This window comes from Talpa europaea, assembly GCF_964194135.1.
Source record: "Talpa europaea genome assembly, chromosome: 9".
Classification (NCBI taxonomy): domain Eukaryota; kingdom Metazoa; phylum Chordata; class Mammalia; order Eulipotyphla; family Talpidae; genus Talpa; species Talpa europaea.
In genome coordinates, this window is record NC_140076.1 from 36,366,355 (window position 1) to 36,386,552 (window position 20,198).

The 20,198-nt window shown below is 46.9% G+C and overlaps 1 protein-coding gene across 1 annotated transcript in view; it reads left to right on the top strand.

Annotated features, from left to right (window-relative positions):
* Positions 1–20,198, top strand: part of LCP2 (lymphocyte cytosolic protein 2) — a gene marked incomplete at both ends in the record, with an annotated part of 49,463 nt that overhangs the window by 13,590 nt on the left and 15,675 nt on the right. Inside the window, 8 exons of the mRNA XM_084243183.1 lie at positions 7,975–8,040; positions 8,451–8,482; positions 9,157–9,194; positions 11,964–12,156; positions 14,604–14,701; positions 15,856–15,922; positions 16,016–16,103; positions 19,762–19,920. Of these exons, the coding sequence (XP_084099309.1) occupies positions 7,975–8,040; positions 8,451–8,482; positions 9,157–9,194; positions 11,964–12,156; positions 14,604–14,701; positions 15,856–15,922; positions 16,016–16,103; positions 19,762–19,920 (741 nt within the window). The remainder of the gene's footprint in view (positions 1–7,974; positions 8,041–8,450; positions 8,483–9,156; positions 9,195–11,963; positions 12,157–14,603; positions 14,702–15,855; positions 15,923–16,015; positions 16,104–19,761; positions 19,921–20,198) is intronic.

Here is a 20,198-nt window from a genome sequence, read left to right on the forward strand (position 1 = left end):
TTAAAAATGGCTGAAATTGGCTGAAAATGATAAGCTTACAGATCCAAGATGTCCCACAAACTCCAAGCTCAAGAAATAAGCTGTAGAAACAGGTGTAGAAAACGACACCAAGGCACATGATAATCAAATTGCTTAAAACCAATGATAAAGAGGAAATCTTAAAATCAGAGGGAAAAGGACACATTCTATATGGAAGAAGTAAATATAAGGATGGTGACTAATTGCCCTTCAGGAATAATAGGGAGGAAGGTTTAAAATACTGAAAGAAAAATACTATTAACCTAGAGTTCAGTAACCAGCAAAAAATCTTTGAAAACTAAAAGCTTTTTCAGACATAAATCCAAAAGAATTTACCAGTGATCTGCACTAAGCAAATATCAAAGAAAATCCTACAGGCAGAAGGGACATGATACCAGATGTGAATCTGGACCTCTGCAAAGGAAAGGAGAGTGTGAGAAAATGTAATGATATGAATCTCCATAGAAAGACTTGGTCCTCGAGGTCATTTCAGTTTGAAGCTCCCTGTCCTCATACAAAGTTATACTTCTTTCATATAATGAACTGCTGTTGCTACCTGCAGTGTGTCAGAGCTTTGTTAACTATCAAACTAAGGAGCTAGGGGGCAGAATCCACACTTCAGGACACCCCCCTTCCAAGGCGAGGGTCAGCTATACAAACAGAGCAGTTAAGTTACAGTTCCAGCAGTGCTACAACACTTGCATGTATGTGGGTAGGAATGCCAAGACTTCTGGGAGGAAGAAAATCTAAGATGGGTCTTGAATTGGGCCAGGAGTGGTCAGATGAGGCGTGGTTGAAGGACATTCTTGGAGCGAGGGGCTTATTGCAAAGGCACAGGCACCAGTGTGGGGTCAAAAGAACAAGAAAACAGCTGAGACACGAATACTGGGGAGTAGAAAGCAAAGAAAGTTAGAATGACTGGTAGGGGCAGGAGGTGGCTTCATAGTTTGGAAGGGGTCGTGAGCTGTGTCCCGTTCTCTCTGAGGCAGTGTGAAAGGTGACATAGAGCAAGCTCCCCAGCAGCAGGGAGATGACAGAAATGAGCCCATTGATGACATGGGGGCTTCACCTAGGAAGTAGCAATGAAGACATGGGTTGCAAGGGATTTCATCAGAGCAGTAGAAAGGAAGAGATAAGGAAGGTAGTTTCAGCTTGAAGTTCCTTTTTTGTTTGAAGCCTAAGCACAAGCTGTCTCATGCTGTTTGAGGGTCTGCAGAAAGAGGTGAGGTGAGAAGCGGCTGCTGGTTAGTGTAGACCTTTACATTTCAGGTGCGGTCGGGAGTGGGTATTTCTCTTGCTCTTTGAAAATTGAAACAGAAACTTGGTCTGAACTACAACCCCCTCTCCCAGCTAAGGTGTGTGAACATGAGCTCAGACAAGCCCCGAAGCCTGCCAGGCAGCGTGTAGGGAAGTTGGGTTATGGGGAAGGCATCCCGGGGTGGGGTTGTCCTGATGGGCGACAATGAGAGTGACAGTGGTTGTCCTGACAGGTGACAATGTCCCTCTGGAAAGAAGTGTATAACAAGTCCCAACTCCAGCTCATGTCTATGAGTGTGTGGCTGGCATGTACCCCAAGGCCACCCTCGGTTTTCTAGTTTATAAAATGTATAAATGGATAACATTATCCAGTGGATTCATGCACTTAAAAGATATCAATTTTAGGTCTGAACAGGCAGCCAGGAGAGGTTAGGGAGTCAGAGTGCAGGCTACTTGAGGCCCAGATCTTTCACTTATTACCTGTTAAAATCTGCTTTCCCTCAGCCTCACCTTCCTCCTCTGTAAAATGGGGATGAGAATAGAAAAATTCAATCAGTGGAAAGTTAGAGGGCATCACAGGGAAATGATAAAATATGCTGAAGAAGTGTCAGCTGTGATTTCCTATTATTTCATGCAAAATCCTGATGAACAACATTTGGAATTTTTTACTAATTATTCTATTCTGCTCAAGAGAGAGGAGAATGGACAGAAGGTCTTTAGCTTCAGAGCGAGGGTGGTCTGAGTTCTAGAGTGGGCTCTGCTCCCACCAGTCATGGGATCCCAGGGAAGTCACTTCAGCAGTGGGCATCTCAGTTCCTCATTTACAGCAAAGAAAACAGCAACTCTGGTGGAGTGGAGGATGCTGGAGCAGGCAGCTCATAGAAATGCCTGGGGCTGTCCTCCGTGCATAGAAATATTCAGTACTTACTCCTTTCATTCCCTTCTACATGGGTTGATCTGCCGTGCTCATTACCCTAAAGGGCTCTGGGACAGAAACTATTTATGTACTGCTGATCAAAACAAGATTACATTCTTCTGAATAGCTGTATTTCCTTCCCTGGTGACTTTTAAAAAACCTGTATTTAGTAGATTTCTAATCAGACAGATTCTGGTGAGGAAGGCATTTTCTGTCTCTAGATATAGTCATTCTCTTGGGACACAGTTTCTCCCAGAGACACCCCAATACTGTACTAGAGGAAAGTTTTTCGTAAATCAATGAAGTTTTCCTTTAGAGAGCCTCTCATATAACCCAGGGAATGGCTGTGAAAGGTCTGCTTAGGATGGTAGAGCACATGTTAAAATCTGCTGATGCTCCATTTGGAATTTATTTTCAAGATGTTATAATTTTGTATTTAAATCCACAGTCAAACTTGAAAAAAATAAGGAGAAGGAAATAGTAGAGTAGGGGTGTAGGCAACAGATAGGCATTGGGTGAGCCCCTTTATATTATTGATTCTCATTGTACCTGCTAGCAATGGTGGAACTGGGCTGGGGAAAGCTAAGGTCAAACTGAGAAAGACAGACTGTAATACCCGTCCATTAACCTGTGTGCCTGGCGAGGCTGCAGGTCTCCTAACAGCAAGGACAGTTTCCTGTCCCATCCACGTCTACCCAGTGCCTACCTGAGACAAGACTGGGGAGGAGGGACGGAAGGACCCAGGGATGAGCAGACATCTTGTGGCTGCCAAATGCTGAGACCAGCCCTCAGCAGGTCTGCCTCCAACCTGCTCTATCCCTCCCACCCCCTGGCCAGTCCCTGCCCAGGTTCCTAGTTCCTCCCATGTGCCAAGTGCCTCCTCTGACCACTGCCACGCCTTGTCCCCACCCCCTCTGTGCAAGCCTGTACATCCTGACTTCCAGGCATGAACACTGCCATATGCTTTAGACAAATGCCTCTCTATGTCCTAGCTTCCCTTGTTGATAAAAATGAGAATAATTCTACCACACAAAATGACTGTGAAGCGCCAGTAAAATAAGCCCTGTAAAATTGCAGGGGTAGGGGACATGGCTGAGAAATAGAGTGACTATGCTATGTCCCTTGTTTCCCACTTAGACAACCCCAAAAGTTTCCTTCCTGAGCCCCAAGATGCACCTCTTGGCTTCTCCCATGACAAGGAAAATTTGAGAGGTTTGGCTCTTGACTCAAGGAAGCGGCTTTAGTAGGTGGAACTGCTCTAAAGGGGAATGGAACACAGAGGGAGAAGGAGGCTGGGTGCGAGGACGATGCAGGTGATGTCTGAGGACACAGAGGTGTCCAGCCAGGCAGAGAGCTGGAGGAAGGACTGTCTAGAGCTCAACTGGTCCTCAGCCTGGATCGTTGTTCCAGGAAGGAGCACCTGAAATTGGAGTCAAGGGCATAAGCCTCCCCTTAGCAGCGCCAATAATACCAGGGAGAGAAGGAGGCTCTCACTATGTCCGCCTTGGCAGGACCCCCACATTCTACCTTGTAAGTGATACACAAGTGGCAATACGGGCAACAGAAATAGCACTGTCAGGAGACACTACCTTTTTCTTGCTGCAGGCTTCAGATGCTGACATTTCCCACTCTGTTCCCTTCTTCTCTGCCTCCTTTCCTGCCCTTCTTTTATAGTTTCTCTCTTCCTTCTGCGTCACGAGCCAAGTTGCATTTAAGACCCATGGGGGCACTTCCATCTGCCATTGGTAAAGCAAAGGGACTTTGGAAAAGCAACCCTGGGTCTCCTGGGGGACTCCTAGGGAACACAAAGAGACCGAACCCCCCACCCCATACTGCCACGTCCCACCTCACTCCCTTCACAATTATAAAGGTTCTGCTCCTCCCCCACCAGCTCCTCATCTCCCTCCATCCCCTTCCTAACTCCTCCCCTCTTCTATCTCCCTCTTCCTCTTCCTCCTCGGTAAAAAAACAGAACCCTTAAAAGCCAACCCTTGAAATTTGACTATAGAACTGAGGAATCCAGAGGGGAGGAAGCGCAGTGCACTGTGGTAGTGGGTTATGGGTGCTTTTGTTGTGGCTGCACTGTGTAACAGCACCTGAAGGGGGAGCTATAGTCCCAAAACACAAATAAGACTGTAAACCAAATAACCTCAGCAAAGAAAAAAAAAAAAGCAAACACAACCAAACATAAAACAACTAATTTCAAGAAAACTAAGACTGTCGGGATTGATTTCACACACTTAGAGACCATAGGAATCCCCCAGGGCCTGGCTGGTGTTATTGCCCTGCAACATCTCCCCTAGAGGGTATGATGGGTGAAGCGCACAGTGGGCCTAGTAATCCATGTTTGGAAAAGGGGTACCCATGTAATCTTGATGGCCAGGCTGGGTAGGGGCCTACAAACCATTGCCAACCCCCTTTTGGTGCTGGTGAGAAAAGCAAATGTCTTGCTCAAGATCACTCTGTGGCACCACCCTTGGGCTGGATGTCACAATCAGACGTGGAACAAGTCTTTAACACTGCAGGAGAGACGTCTGACTGAGAAGGCAAAGACTGGCCCCATGTCGTGCAGCAACTACAGCTGCAACAGACCAGGTCACCACAGAGTCCACCATGCTGCAATGGCCTCACTTCCTGTTGAGGGTCAGCCCCACTTCCAGGGACAGTTATCCCTAAAATGTGGCAAAGCAGAGAACTAATTCTACATCTGCCCAACCCCCTCTATCTCTCTCCCTGGTGCAAGTTGAAAGCTGGGGTTTGTGGGGAGATGGGGGAATGAGTCACCTCTGGCCACTCAGTGTCACTTGGTCCTCCGAGGCCTGGGAGAGGGGACAGCTTTGGAGGTTTGCACACAGAGGTAGCAATCTGCCCTGTCCACCAGCACTGCCTCCCCATCCACTGAGCTCCCAGAAGTGACCCCAGCTGGCTTAGAAGGTGTTCTCTGAGCTCTTCCCTCTCAGAAAGACCCTGTGAGCCCAAGCTTGGCTGCAAGCCAAAGGCTAGGCCCAGCTCTGCTCTTTCTCAGCTCTTTGCTGCTCCCCCTGTTCCTCTGTCAGGCCTGTGGTTTGGCATTTCCTTCCTTAGCCACCGAGCGCCCCAGCAGCCTCCAGCCTGGCCCCTAAAGATACGGGTAGAAAAAGACACCTACGCCAACACAGAGTGGGAGGTCTTTTTAGGATCAAAGACTCTTTGTGAGCCAGTCAGGTCCCAGCCACACTCTGTGGGCTTGGGGGTGTGGAGGGACGCTCAGCCCCACCTTCTTCAGGTCATTGCTAAAATGTCATTTTCTCACTGAGGCCTGCTCATTTTAAATTGCAACTGCATTGCACCCAAGCACTCCAGCCCCCTCCTTCCCCAGCACACACACCCTCTCCCACCCCACCCCCATTGCTTGTGTACCTCACAGCACTTACCTAGAATTTAACTTCCTTAAATGCCCGTTGTTTATGGTTTGTCTCTTCACCAGCATGTCAGCACCTCGAGAGCAGGGATCCATCCCCTTTGTTCACTGAAGCTCCTCAAGTGCCCAGCAGAGTTTCTGGTCCTCAGAAGACCCTCCATATGTATTTTCAGTAAATGGGTCACTGATGGGTGTCGAGAGAAGCCAGGGAAGGTTTCTAAGCAGTAAAGTGTTATGATCCAACTTAGACTATAGAAGAGACATTGTTGGTGCCATTGAGCAAACGTTGTGGTGTAGATGGGGACAGGGTGTTCTGGGTAGATTATTTCATAATCTGGCAATTTTTTTATGGGTTAGACTTGCATGATTCAGGTGGAGTATATGAAAGGTGTTTGGATTCTGTGTGTATTTTGAAGAAAACTTGGAAGGAATTTGATGACTTCTTGGATGTGAAGAGAGAGACAAAGAGAGGTCAAGGATAAGACAAGATTCTCCTTGAGTGACTGGTGGAATTTCATCTCCATTTACTGAGATGAAGAAATAAGACAATTAAGTAGTGTAAAGAGAGGTTCAAAATAATCTCTACCTGAGACTGGGAATCAGCAATTATGGTTGAACTCTTGACATTGGCAGAGAAATGGGTTAGTTATATTTTTGACACTTAGATATCACTATGGTGCCCAGAGTTTCTAGTTGACAGGGAGCGACTGCTGTGGCCACCAGGGCCTGACCGGCCAGGCTACAGGACACCAAAAAGAGCTCCCAGGCCAGTTCTACAGGATCCTCCACCCCATCCCCCAAGTCAGTAAGCTTCTCAAAACAATGGCTTAAAGGAAATAAAAATAAAAAAAAATCATGTCACCAGTCACCAGGTTCCTGGAGATGTAAGAGGGATTTCCCCACCCCTGCTGACGAGAGCAAGCCTCCCGTGCTGGGCATCTCCCCAGAGGGTACTCAGTGGAGTGTAAAGTCCCAACAGTGGCATTATGATGGGGCATGAAACTCTGCCTCCTCCTCTGTCCTTTTAAGTCCCCAGATGTTTACATGTATCCCCTCATTCTAAGGAGGTAGGTTGCTTCCAGGCCACAGTTCCCTGGGAGCAGAGAACCAGAGGCATTGCAGGTCTGGGGAATGGCTAGAGAAGCAAGAAGCAGTAGATGCCAAGGACTACCTTTGCTAATTTAGCAATTTAGTTTTAGACCAAACTTGTTAGTTTTAGAGGATCACTTAGCAGAAGGAACTTAGCTCCTGGGTTACCTGCAGATGAGCCCCGGGCTGTCTAGTTTCCACTTTCATGGAGGGAGCTTGAACCTCAAGGGAATGAACACAAGAATGTGATGTATTGATAGTGCCCTGCCCTGGGATAGTGCCCTGTCAAGGAGGCTGACTTCTGGTGTGTGTGTGTATGTTGTGGGTGGCCTTCATCTCTCATTCTGTGGGCCAGTTCTTTCCTTGGTCTGGACCTCGATGACCTTATCTGTAGAATGACATTGGACTAGGTCATCTCTGAGTCTATATCCAGCTGCTCCAAATCTCTAGGGAATAGAACTTATTTACTAATGAGGGTTGCTTTTTCCTCGGCCCTGGATGCTAAGGGAGGCTAGAGTCTCGTGTCTTGGAGGTTCAAGAGACCCCACAGAATAGACATTTAGTGCCCTGTGTGCTGGCAGTTGTAGTCCCTCCCTGTTCTCGGGGTTAGGGATTTGCTAATTATAGCACCAGGGACTAAGATTATCTCCAAGGATCCTGGCCCATGTTGATCTCAGGGAATAGACAATTCAGGGAGTCCCCCACTCTGCTATGCATTTTCTGGGAATACTTCCAGGTTTTTATAAGAAAAAAATGTCACTGAGTAGGAGACAGGAAGGGAAGACTGGAAGGAGAGAATAGGCCAAAGAGCAGCCCACTGGGGCCCTTGTGAAGAGTTACACAGTGAATAATGATTCTTCTAGACCTCATGAGGGTTCAAGATTCCTGGAAACCAGATGTCACTACTAGTAGGTTAACCTGAGGCAGGGACCACAACCTGGAGATACTCACATCGTGAGACCCACAGTGGTGCATATGGCTGCAGGCTTTCAGAGACAGTGTAGCTATCTTCGTGGAGGAACCGAGAGCTGACGTCTTCATGAAGGGACCTAGAGCTAGACTTTAAAGTCTGAGCCAGACACAGAGGGCTTCCTGGGCAGGGACAAGTTCTTCCTGGGCAGAGGCAGGAGGAACTCAGAAGCTGAGGGACCCCCCCTCCCGCCAACACCACCAGAGGGGACTGGCTGGAGGCCAGGGGAGGAGGCAGCTCCAAATGGTTACACAAACCAAGAAACTTTAGGGCTCAGTGGGGAAGAAGATGATAATTTTGTCAACTCATCTATTTATCTTGTAGGCTTCTCAGTAAGTTAAGTCAAGACATCAACAAGAATGAAGAGAGGAGGAGCATTTTTGCACGCAAGTGAGTGGGGCAGCCAGGGCCCATGGTCTCCCTTTAATGAGATACAAAGGTTTTTCAAACCCAAGGCAAATCTGAGATGGGAGGCACAGGACTGTGTTTGCCTCAATGTTTAATCTGCAGCACTGATTCCATCCCAGGGGTCTTGAAACCAGTGGTCCAGGAAAGGTGGGGGTTCCTTCACCTACCCTGACTCCTGTCTCTGGGTGTAGGATGTCAGGGGAACTTCCCCTAGAGAGTCAAGAAGTCATGAGTTCTGTTCCCAGTGCTGCCAACAGTGTGGTTTGGGTAGTTTCCAGAATTTTTGGACATCCTGCTCACTGGGGAGTCCTTTTGTAGGGCTGTGTTGAAGAAGAGGACAATTCCCCTTAAATCAGCAAGGCCACTAATGCAATCCTGTTTTGCCTCTGCAGACCCCAAGTGCAGCGGTTTCCTGAAGATAGAGGTAAGGGCTTGAGGTGGAGAGTGACTGCTTTAGGAGGTGACAGAGATTTCCTTTGACTCTTCTGTCTGGGGTTCCTAGGTCTCCTTAGGTGGCATGCAGCTCACGTATTTGCTTGTATGTCAGCTAATTCTAACCCCCAAAAGAGTTTGGATCCAGATAGGGGGAGGAGAGCTGCTACTATGCAGGACACCAGTTGATGGCCCCTGCCCAGCTGGCTCCCTTTGCACAGACCCTATCAGGAACTCTCAGAGCTCCATGGGGGACATGAAAGGACCAGGCTCACTCGGCACCTGAGCTGAGCCAGCTCCCCTGCCTCTGAGTCTATAAAGCAGTTTTTCGACTATTAACTTCAACATGGTATTCAAATGCACATTCCCGGGCCCCATCCAGTCCTGTTGAACCAGAGGCTCCAGGGACAGGGCCCCAGGTAGCTGTCTGTGTTAAAGCACACCCAGGAGACTTTCCTACACAGCACAGGCGAGAACCAGCCTGCACTCTGGTAGAATGAGCTCCTCCAGTAGAAATTCCAGAGCTGACACAGATGATAAATCTCTGGGCAGGTAGAAGATGGACACCTGGGACGGTGGGAGGGGTGTGGGAAGACACAGATGGTGGGCTGCTTGGACTTTTGAGTGGCTGCTTTTGTACTGACGGTGGTGTTGCTTCTTCCACAGAAAGCCATGAAGAGGACAACGGGGGATGGTCTTCCTTCGTGAGTATATCGTGTGGACTGTCCTGCCATTTCCACAGCCGTCCCCCGTGCCTTTGTCAGCAGGAACCAAACAAGCAGGCTCACCAAAACAAGCGAGGCCCCGAAGCCTGTGTACCCACCCAGGGTCACACATGTGTTCCCTAATGGCCAGAGAGCAATGTTTTCGACTTTGCCATCCACAGTGCCTGTCGCTTCTACTCCACTTTGCCAGCACAGTGCAAAGGCAGCGGAGACAGCAGCTGAACGACTGGGCATGAGCGCCAGCCAGCCCCCATTTCCAAACACTGCGGTCGATGGCCTCAGGTGCACTGTGCCGATGACACCATTAGCCACCATCACCACCCCCCTGCAGGGCCCTCCCCGCCCCCTCCCCTAGATGGTCTGCTGAAGTAAGTGGTACCTCCTTGTCCTCGGTTTCCTTACCTGAGGTCAACCACAGTTTAAAAATACTACGTGCAGTAAAGAGCTAGAGAGATGGGGAGGGGAGTGGGGAGAAGACGGAGAGACCACATTCACATGCCGTTTATCACGGCACATCGTTATAATTGTTCTTATTATTCGTTGTTATTGTTACTCTCTTATTGTGCCTAATTTATAAGTTAAATTTTATGTCGAGGCGAAAACGATTACAGGGTTCAGTACTACTGGTGATTCCAGGCATCCACGGGAGGTCTTAGATTGTGTCCCCCATGGATATGGGGGGGGGGTGCTGTAGATTTTCTTGTGGGCATAAGTTCCCGCTGGTGGAACAGAGGGTAAGGGATTTCAGAATCACTTTTTAGCTTGAAAAGATATTAGGGCAGTTCTGATCCAGGTGGTTTTTATATTCGAGGGGCCCCAGGGACCACTTTGAGAGTCTGATGAGCTCTGCACATCCTCTCCCCAGAAAACTGCATACACAGTCACTGGGCATGAAACTACATACATTCAGTCAAACTCCCCCATGGATGGGAGTCACTGTCTTACGAGTGAAACTGCTGAGCCCACGAGAGCGTGGCAGGCCTGGGCCCTGAGGTCCTGGTGGCAAGCCTCTGCCCCGGTGCTGTAGCAGCAGACACACAGCGTCCCTTGTCCTCCCTGGCTCCTGGTAAAGGGCACTGGATTTGAAGTTTGCTCACCAAGTATGTGCTCTCTACGGGAATGTGCTCTCTACAGGAAAACAGAAGAGGGTGACAGGTTCATTTTCTACAAGACACCTCCCCACCCCAGTGTTCACATCTTCTCAATAGAGCTGTATCATTTCACCCTGTTTGCCATGTGCAATCACCTCCATGTGGGACCTCAGCTTGAGCCCAGCTTCTTCTCTCCTCTCACATATGGGGGGCTTCCGTTAACTGCTGCCATAAAACTTGGGGTTCCATGATCTGTGCTACATGGGGCACTAGCGGGTGGGGCAGAGATAAAGAACCCAATCCTGTGAGCATTTTACAATGTGGATAGCATGGCAGGATGTGATCAGGAACGCAACATATACATACTGCCACATATACATACTGCCAAATCACCGGAGAAAAGAATTGTTCTAGAGGCAGAGAGGAAATGTCTGTCATTGAGAAAGGCTAATGGTAAAGGTATTGGGGAAGCAACAGGGCTGGATAGCAGACTGAGGGCATTTAGGGTCCACCTGCCACTTTATGTGGTGATCAGCAGGGGCTAGAGGGGACTTCGACCATTGTTCTGAAGTCCCATTTATAATGGGTTCCATTCCCTGCTCTTAAATTATAGGAACACAAGCTCAGGGAAATGCTCAACTCTTCTTTTGCTTTCCAATATTAAAATAAAATCCCCCTCGAGTCAAAAATAGTTGCAGGAATCTTTGAACCCAACAAGTCATTGTTCTGTAGTCCACCTAGTCAAGCTGTCCATATGTCCAGGATATGCAACTATACCTCCTTTTGTCAAGTGGTAGCCTCCCACTGCTTCTTTCCATACTGCCCTTGGTTTTGAAAAAAAAAGTCTCAGTGGCTTTATTTACCCATTTGACTTTGGCATGAGAGGGAGAAATCACTTGAGTCCTAGGGTCTGACAGTGCCACCTCTGCTTGGGCAATCTTTGTGACTGTCCGCTTCCCCGGCTGCTTCAAAGGCAATTCCTTAGCACGGGGCTCACTTTCTTTGAGGCCCGTGGAGATGCATCCAGAAAACACAAACAGCTATTGAAAATTTAGAACATTTTCCTAAGAGAGCAGTTTCAAATTCAGTGTCAGATGTCATGAATAATAATAAGCTGCTGTTTCTATGCCCCAAGTTCTCACCTAAAAGTTATCACACACTCTGGCCTTTCCCTTCCAAACACAACTTACTCTGCCTTCTAGTGAATAGGTTTGCTTATCTAGTTTCCCTATTAGCATGGCCTCTCGAGGTGCTGGTCTTTTCTGCCCCTCAGAACAGAGCTGACAGTCGCTCATGATCACAGATGCTCCAGGCATTTTCTCTACCTCTTGGCAATGCCTGGAGTGAAAAATGAGTTTGCTTAAGACAGAGCGGGCTGTCCCAGCCCCCTGTTCTATGTCCTTATTCCTCATTCCTTCTGTTTTTCTCTGTTGTGCAAACTGGCAGAGGAAAAAGCCTTCAGTGATCTGAAGACAATGACTGGCTGGCCCTGAACAGTTGCACTTCCAGCCTCAGTGTCCTCATCTGTACACCAGGAGGAGACCTCCCTGTGCTGCCTGTGCAAGGGGGTGCTGCTGTGACGCCTGGGGGAGACACAGTAGGTGCAAGCCTGTAGAGGGCCTGGAGCCTCTACAACAGCCCCGACACTTGTCTGCAGGAGGAAGATGACTATGAAAGTCCCAACGAGGATCAGGAGGAGGGTGACGGTGATTATGAGTCTCCCAATGAAGACGAGGTGGTGCCGCCTGTGGAGGATGATGCCGACTATGAGCCACCACCCTCCAATGATGAGGAAGCACTGCAGAACTCCATCCTGCCTGCCAAGCCTTTCCCCAACTCCATGTACATTGGTAAGCAGCCTGTGTCACCCAGAGCCAAGCCCCTGCTGATGCACGGGAAGCCGATGCCCATGTAGCGGGAAGCTGGCGTGCTGATCCAGTTCAGCTTTTTACCAACTGTGTGGCTTTGTGCAAGTGACACCACCTCCCTGGGCCTCAGTTTCCCCGTGTGAAAGAGGATAATAATACAGGCCACATAGGTTTGTCATGGAGGTTATTATTCCTGCACAAATCAGTGCCTGTGGTGCCTGATGTCAGCATTGAACTGCTACTTACCAGGCTTTGGCAGTAACAACTCATTTCATAGATTTCTTGGGTCCTCAGGGGGTCTTTTCTATTGCTTTCCATCTTTTGATCAATTCATAGTTCAGTCACGCTACCTCCCACAGACTCAGAATAAACACAATGAGAGGACTGGGTGTGATGGTGATTTTATAAAACTGTAAATAATATTTAAGATTTTCATATTCCCTGACAACCCATGTCTTTCTCATTCATTCATTTAAGTGAAATTATCAATCTCCTACTATGAGGCAGGCACCATTCTAAAAGCTGGGACATCGTCAGCAAAGAAGCCACAGCCCTTGCCTCATGGGTGCACATACCAGTAGTGATGGTGACAGAAAATAAGCTCATGTGCACCCGTGAGATGTGACATCAAGGAATATGCTCTATAGAGGTGGTCAGTGTCACAGAAAATGAGCAGCACGAAGCCTTTGGATTGGATAACCCTTGGCAATGCTAAAACCCTTTTACAAACACTGTGTCAATGTTTTGGTTGTGTTTTTCAGGCACCTAATATGATAAGGGGTACAATTGTCAAGTCTGATTCATATTGAGGGAAACTGAGACCAGAGAAGAATAGATAACTAAGTTGTTGGTCCCCTTGTTTGTGCTGGTTATGAAGATGTAGAAAGAATAAGACTGTCCTCACCCTAAGGAATTCGTTGTCTAGTGGGGAGGCAATATCAATCAAATGAGTCACAAAATAATTTAATTAAACCTTGATGTTTTTTATATCTATATCTCAGAAAACACACTCAGGAAGTCAATGCTAGAGATGAGGCTGAGATGTAGGTCAAGTCTGGGCTTGCTTCCCTGAGGATGTGATATTTAAGCTGAAACTTAAAGGATGAGTAGGGATTGGCTAAGTGAGGGTAGACAAGGGAAGGGAGAAGCATTCTCTATAGTAGCAATGGTCATGCAAAGGCCCTGAGGCTCCACGGAGCATGGCCTGTCAGAGGAACTAGGAGATGGCCAATGTGGATGCAGTGGGATGAGATTAGAGATGTTTGCCTACGTTTTGAACCCCATTCTCTAGAAGAGGGAGGTTTCTCCAGGGCTGGGAGAAGTACCCAGTGCACAGGAAGTAAGGAGGCATTCCCTCACTTACAGTCCTGGCCTGTCCTATCCCTGTCAGAGGGGTGGGAAATTGCCCACGTATGAGCCTGGTCAAGTGATATATCTATGTTCATCAGAATGTGAGTTTCTGCCCAAAGCAAGTCCATGTAGAGTTAAGAATATGATTTGGGGCTCCCCGGTGGCGCAGCGGTTGAGTACTGGGTTGCGAAGCTGCCCGCAGCCTCTGCAGCGCCGGTTCGATCCCCGGCTGCTCCCCGGCCACCGGAGGAGGGTCCCACATGGCGCGTAGACCTCTCCTGCCTCGCCCGCTGCTCCCCTCAGCAGTGTGCTTCGGTCCTTCTGCCTGCTCTGCTCCTCGCGCTGGCTCTGGTGAATTCTCTCACCCTCCCACGCTTCTGACTGCACCCAGTGCTTGTATAAATAAATAAAAATATATCTCTAAAAAAAAAAATTAAAAAAAATTAAAAAAAAAAAAATATGATTTGGTGACAGGAGCTGGTGATCTCCCTTTAAGGGAGGAGATGAACAGAAGGAGGAAGTGGGAGTGAGTGGGGAGGACAGCTTCGAGCTCTTCAAGAGGAAGGAAGGGGACCCAGGACAGGATCTCCAGGAGCCATGACAGCCATGATTTAAGCCAACCAGGAGTGCATGCATCTGTTTGTGCATGTGTACATTTGTGTGTCTACACATACAGGGCTGTGTATATTTGATTCTTTACAGTTTTGTCTGAACACACTCCCTTCTGGAACCGGATAAGCTAGTTGAGAAGATGCCATTTTGCATACCTTGACCAGGGAAACCTCCGATAAATATCCATTCCAGAGAGATGACATGAGTGTGGCTTCTGAATAAAAGAATAAGACAAACTGAGGCAAGCAGGAGGCCAAGGACTCCTGCCCCCAGGAGGACTTAGTAGGGACAAATCTCTACTGGGGTTGGGGCTGGTATAGGTGCTGCTGGAAGTATGAGGGATCCCCACATCCCCTTGCTGGGCAGAGCCAGGCACAGGACCCTTTTCTGAAGAACCCTGATGTTGGCCCTCACTGACCTTGGTTTAACATTTCTCCTTTCATAGTAATGCCCTTGTGTTTCCACAGACCGGCCCCACTCTGGGAAATCCCAGCAGCAGCCTCCTGTGCCCCCCCAGAGACCCATTCCAGGCCTCCCTCCTCCCACAGCTGCCCGGAATCACTTGGTAGGCCTCACCGCTTTCTGTTATGCTGCTCTCCTTCCACTCCAATTACTTCCTCAGCCAGAGAGAAAGGAAGATCTTAAATGTTTTTATCTGATTCTAACTAGCAGGAAAAGATCATATGTAGATTGAGAAAATGTATACCCAAGTACTCACACTGGGGCTTTTGGGGGATGAAATACTAGTGATTTTTATTTGTGACATAACGTTTATAGGTATTTTACTGTGATCATATGCAATATAAAGTACTCTTATAATAAACTCTACAAGGACCACTTAAGTAAATGGCACCTACCCATAGTCCGTGGGCTCCAAGCCTCCTTCTTGTGCCTGCAAAAAGACTTGCGCCACCTGCTGGCCAATACCCGAAATTCCATAGACAAATGGAATTCACATAAGTGTTTCACTTTTGAAATTGCAAGGGCTTAGTCTCCACTCAGGGGTGCAGCATTTACTCAATCAGCAGACATTTACTGAGCATTTGTTGTGTGTCCAACAGTGTACTAGCTTCTGGAAATAGAGCATGAAATAGACCAATAAGGTCCCTGCTTCATAAAGTTTTGATTTTGATTAGGGGAGACAGAAAGTAAACAAGTAAACAGATGTATAAACAAAATAATTTGAGTAGTAATGTGTGGTGAGGGAAAAAGAAGACCCAGTAACAAGAAGATGAGTGGGGATGTGATAATGAGCTGAATGGAATGAGCTAGTCATGATAAGAGCTGGAAAGAGAACACTCCAGGCAGAGGGAAATACAAGTACAGAGATGACAAAGAGAACATGAGATTTTGCAGGAACTACCAGGACACACTTACCCAGTGAGCACTGGAGAGAGAAGTACTAGATAGTGTTGGACAGGAGGGGAATATAGGCCATGGTGAATTTTTATGTTGTCCCTAAAATAATAGGAGCCTCTAAATGCTTAGGAGGGGATTGACATGCCCACCCCACTGGCAAGTTGAAAGTAACTGGGATGAGAGAGTGTGGAACTGAGAGCTCAGAGAGCAGGTTCAGGTGAGAAATGGAGATGCATGTCTGTGTGGGGAAGATGGAGAAGGAGAAAAGTGATCTGGTTAGACATGCCTTGGGAGATAAAAAGGCCAGGACTTGCTAATGCATTGGAAATCCTATCTAATTTTTGGTTCTTTTCTAATCAGCCACCACCCCCACTCCAATCCAACCACGAAGAGCCTAGCAGAAGCAGAAACCAAAAACCAGCAAAGAGTAAGTACAGGGGTTGCCCTCCCTTGCCTGTGAACCCACCCCCAACCAAACACCTTCTTCTTTTAACTGACTTCAATCTTTTTTCCATTCCAGTCCCTGCTCCTTCCATAGACAGAAGCACGAAACCTCCCCTGGATCGATCATTAGCTCCATTTGACAGAGAGCCCTTCACACCAGGTTGGTATCATTTAAACCCGATGCATAGGAATAATGACCAACATTTATAGAGTGCTTACTGTATACTTTTCATATGAACCATCTCATTTAACTGTCACCACAATATTGTGAAGTAGAGACTGTTAGAACCATCTTCATTTTACATAGGGGGAAACTGAGCCATAAAGAGATAACTCCCCAAGATCACTCAGCCACCAAGTTGTCGCATGTGACCAAGGGGTGCTCTGGGACCCCAGACTGTTAAAGGTTCTATGCTCTAGAAGGGGTCTGACCGTCTGCATGCACAGAAGCAAAGGAAGTAGACTTTTCATGTGAAAGATTTTTAATAGAATTGACATGGGAGAGAAAGAGGAGCAGAGATTTCAAATAATATTTTTCAGTAAAACTCCAAATTTTACCCATCCCCTCATGGTCAATTGTCCAGTCAAGTAGGGTCAACCCAAAGTGGTGCCACTAAGGCCTGAAAGTTTACCACAGTATTAGGTACCTTCTGGCAGGGAACCACAAGAAAAGGGATAGGCAGATCCCAGAGAGCAGGAACAGAAGGTGAGACTCAAAATTCAAACTATACCACATAATCCACATGAGGTCTAGATAACAGCTGCCATTGTCTCTGCCAAGGACGAGGAGTAGCCTCCCCACATGTCTCTTACCCATGTGTCTCTTCTAGTTATCTCTTCGAAGTGTCCCTACATGTTTCTCCTCCATGTGTCTCCTCCATGTTTCTCCTCCTCGTTAACTCCATTTGCTTTTATGCTCCTTCCTAGCTCCTTCCTAGCTGCCTTCCATTCAGGAAGTCTGTTTCATGGCATGTTGGGACCTGTAGTCCCAGATGGCTGCACATAAGTTGGGGTGGGAGAAAATGACCCCCATCAGTACTCCTCCCCCTTTCAAAGAGATGTATCCATACTAAAATGATAGCGACAGAGGCCCAATACAGATCAGCCTGATAGCAGAACCCCTGTCCTCAGTCCTATATGTGCCTGCTTCTCCATGGGTGTGATTTTTGTACACGCATCCCCTCGTCCTCCCAGAGGGTGATGCAGGAGGCTTCATGGTATAGAGCAGGAGAAGGCTAAGAGTCCAGAGTTCTGGAAGAGCTTTTGTTTGAGACATTGGCTGCTACTTAGCAGCTCATTGAGCACAGGATGTTTCTTTTTCAGAGCTGTCTCTTCTATTGTAACGTAGTTCTCTGAGTAGAAAATGCTTTTATAAAGCTCCAAGATGCTATTCAAATGTCAGGGTTGTCTTTTGGGTCTATGTGTGCAGTTGGTCAAACTGTGAGTATACAACAGCCTTCTCCCCCCAACCCAATGTAATCCAGAGTCTTAGGGTGCAGAAACCTCTACATAAAGCTGTTTTCAAGTCAATTCTAAACTTCAGCTGCCATTTATTGAGTATCTACTATGGGGCAAGTGCCTTACCTACCACAGATAATTTACCTACATCGTCCCTCAACCTCACACCAATGCTACAAAGGGGAAATGCTATTTTCCTCACTTTGCAGATAATGAAACTGAAGCTCAGGAAGGTTGAATAATTTCCCCAAATTTGTATAGTTAGCTACAGGATTTGAACCCATGTCTTTCTGACTTCAAAATGAGTGGTGCTCTTCTCACTCATTTCATGCTATGGTTGGAGATGCTAGATTTCCCTTGATGGGGTCTAGGGAATTCTAGGGAAGGAGCCCTGAGCCTTGTGGGATAAGGAGCCTGGAAGGTCAGCCTCACCCCAGGCCTGAGCAGGGCACTTAGCCTTTCTTGGCTTCTGTCTCCTTGTCTATTGGCAAAATGACTTTCAGTTCTTGGGGTTGAGGCTGCTGCTATTTCCTGAAATTGCATCCCAGTGCTGCTGACTCATGAAAAGCTGTGTTGGCTATTTGAGTTAGAAAGGTTGACACAGAGAACTATACAAATTCCGGGAAAATGAAAACAGAGATTTGACTCCTTACCTGGCCATTTACTACCATGAACCAAAGCATCTGCAAAGTTCAATACTGATAACAGATCCTTCAAAATCGCCTCTTTGAAAGTGTCTTTATTTTAATTTTTTCCCATTTAAAAGACACCTACTTCTACCTTTGAATTTCTCCCTTGTCTATGATATTTTGGGAGAATTTGCCTTTTAAGTGCTCAGACCCAACAGGAAACTCCCAACATCCCCAGAGAAGATGCATACATCAGCAAGTTGTTTTAAATGAAAATCAATTCAGCCCTAATGATGTGAATCTAAAATAGGCTTTCCACCCCAAGTCAAGGTACTGGAAATAATAAACATTTCTTATGCCACCAAAACTCCCTCTCACTAGTGCAGTTAGGTCTTCAGAGTGAGACAAGATTCTTAGGAACTAACCTGGGCCTCACATCTACTCAATCCTTAGAAAATAAATTATGTTGTGAAAGTGCAACTCCAGGCAGATGGAACCACCATTTACTGTAGGATGTTAACTGTGCCTGGGCGTGGGAAGAAAGGGTCTCTCCCATGATTGTCATGGCTGTGGTTGTGCTTGCCTTGCTTGTATATAGATGTCACCTGATAGCAAACCTATGCAGTTTTAACCTATAACTCCCACTTTCCAGGTAAGAAAATTGAGATTCAAAGACTTCAAGTAACTTTCGTAAGGTCAGGATTTGCTTCTAGACCTGGTTGAATCCAGTTGAGTAATACTTATATTACCAATGATGACATAGGGCATGTCTACTCTAAGGGACATAGGACAGAATAAAGTATCAATTGCTTTGAATAACTATGCAATACAATGCTCTCAGGTACACCTAGCAATTTTTCAGGGAGCCTAAATATCCTCTGTTCCAAGAGAAAAATAAAAGAAATAAATAAACAGAATGATTTGCAGTGTACCAGAAGAATCTCCGGAAACTCTCTCCCCAAAGTTAATTTTTTTTCCAAAAAAAAAATTACATTAAGTGTAATGCTATATATAATGTTATGTGTACCACAGGGTTAGAGGGAAATTAACCCTTCCATGCCAGGTAAGTTTATTTCAGATACGGAAATAGACTGTTCAAAGAACCTCTTCACAATGAAAGTGGCATAAAATTCTAAGAAGACAGTAATCCTTTTAACAGTGGTTTCACAAAATAACATGTTGAACAGCAGGACGGGACCCATAGTATGATTTGTATGTACAAAATGCTGTGTGACCTTGGGCCAGTCATTTCTCTGAGCCCATAAAATTAAGTGCTGTGTAAGCAACTCTTCCAGGTTTAAAGTCTTTGATTCCATTTTTTCAAATAAAGTTTTATTGACTTACCATTGGTTTACAGTACCTCCATATGTGTATATGCCCCACTGTGCCCTCTACAAGAGTTCAATGCTTCAACCCACTCAGTCCCCTCAGGGGCTCAGTGTTTCATCAAATTATGTTTGATATATCTTGCTTGACTGATAAAATCATGAATTCAAGGCCCATCTTCTCTTTGTCATTTACAGTAAAGAGACCTCCGTTTTCTGACAAGGTAAGCTGTTTCCCTGTTTTGTTTGTTTTCATTTTTGTTTTGTCTTGTATGGTGTCTTTGTTCTTTGGAAAGTGCTAAAGACACTCACTCATTTTTCCTACTGTCTTGCAGCCCTCCACCCCTGCAGGAAGGTAAACACCCCGTGGCATCTGTGGGTGGGCATGTGGTATATGCAGCAGAGCTCAGCCCTGTGAGCTGCATCTGTTCCTCACATCCCTCCTCTCCACTCTGCAGGCCTCTTGGGGAGCACTTACCCAAGATACAGAAACCTCCTTTGCCACCAACCACAGAAAGACATGAAAGAAGCACTCTCCCAGGAATAGGGAAGAAGCAACCTATGCCAAGGTAATTGTCTTCTGTTGCTTGACCTTGTCATTCAGCGCAGGTGATGCCAGAGCTTACCTAGTATGTGCTCTGCTCAGAACCGGAAGTCATGGGTGCTTTGAGTGGGAGTGGGCTCCTTGGGCTACCATGGCATAAGGATCATTCAGGCTTCTCAGATTGGATGTAAAGCGCCTGGGTCCCTGCCGCAGACCAGCACAGCAGTAGACGATGAGGCCACCTCAGGGTTGAGAGAAGCGTGCAGGGTGGTCAGGGCATTGGCGAAAGAAATGACAAACAGA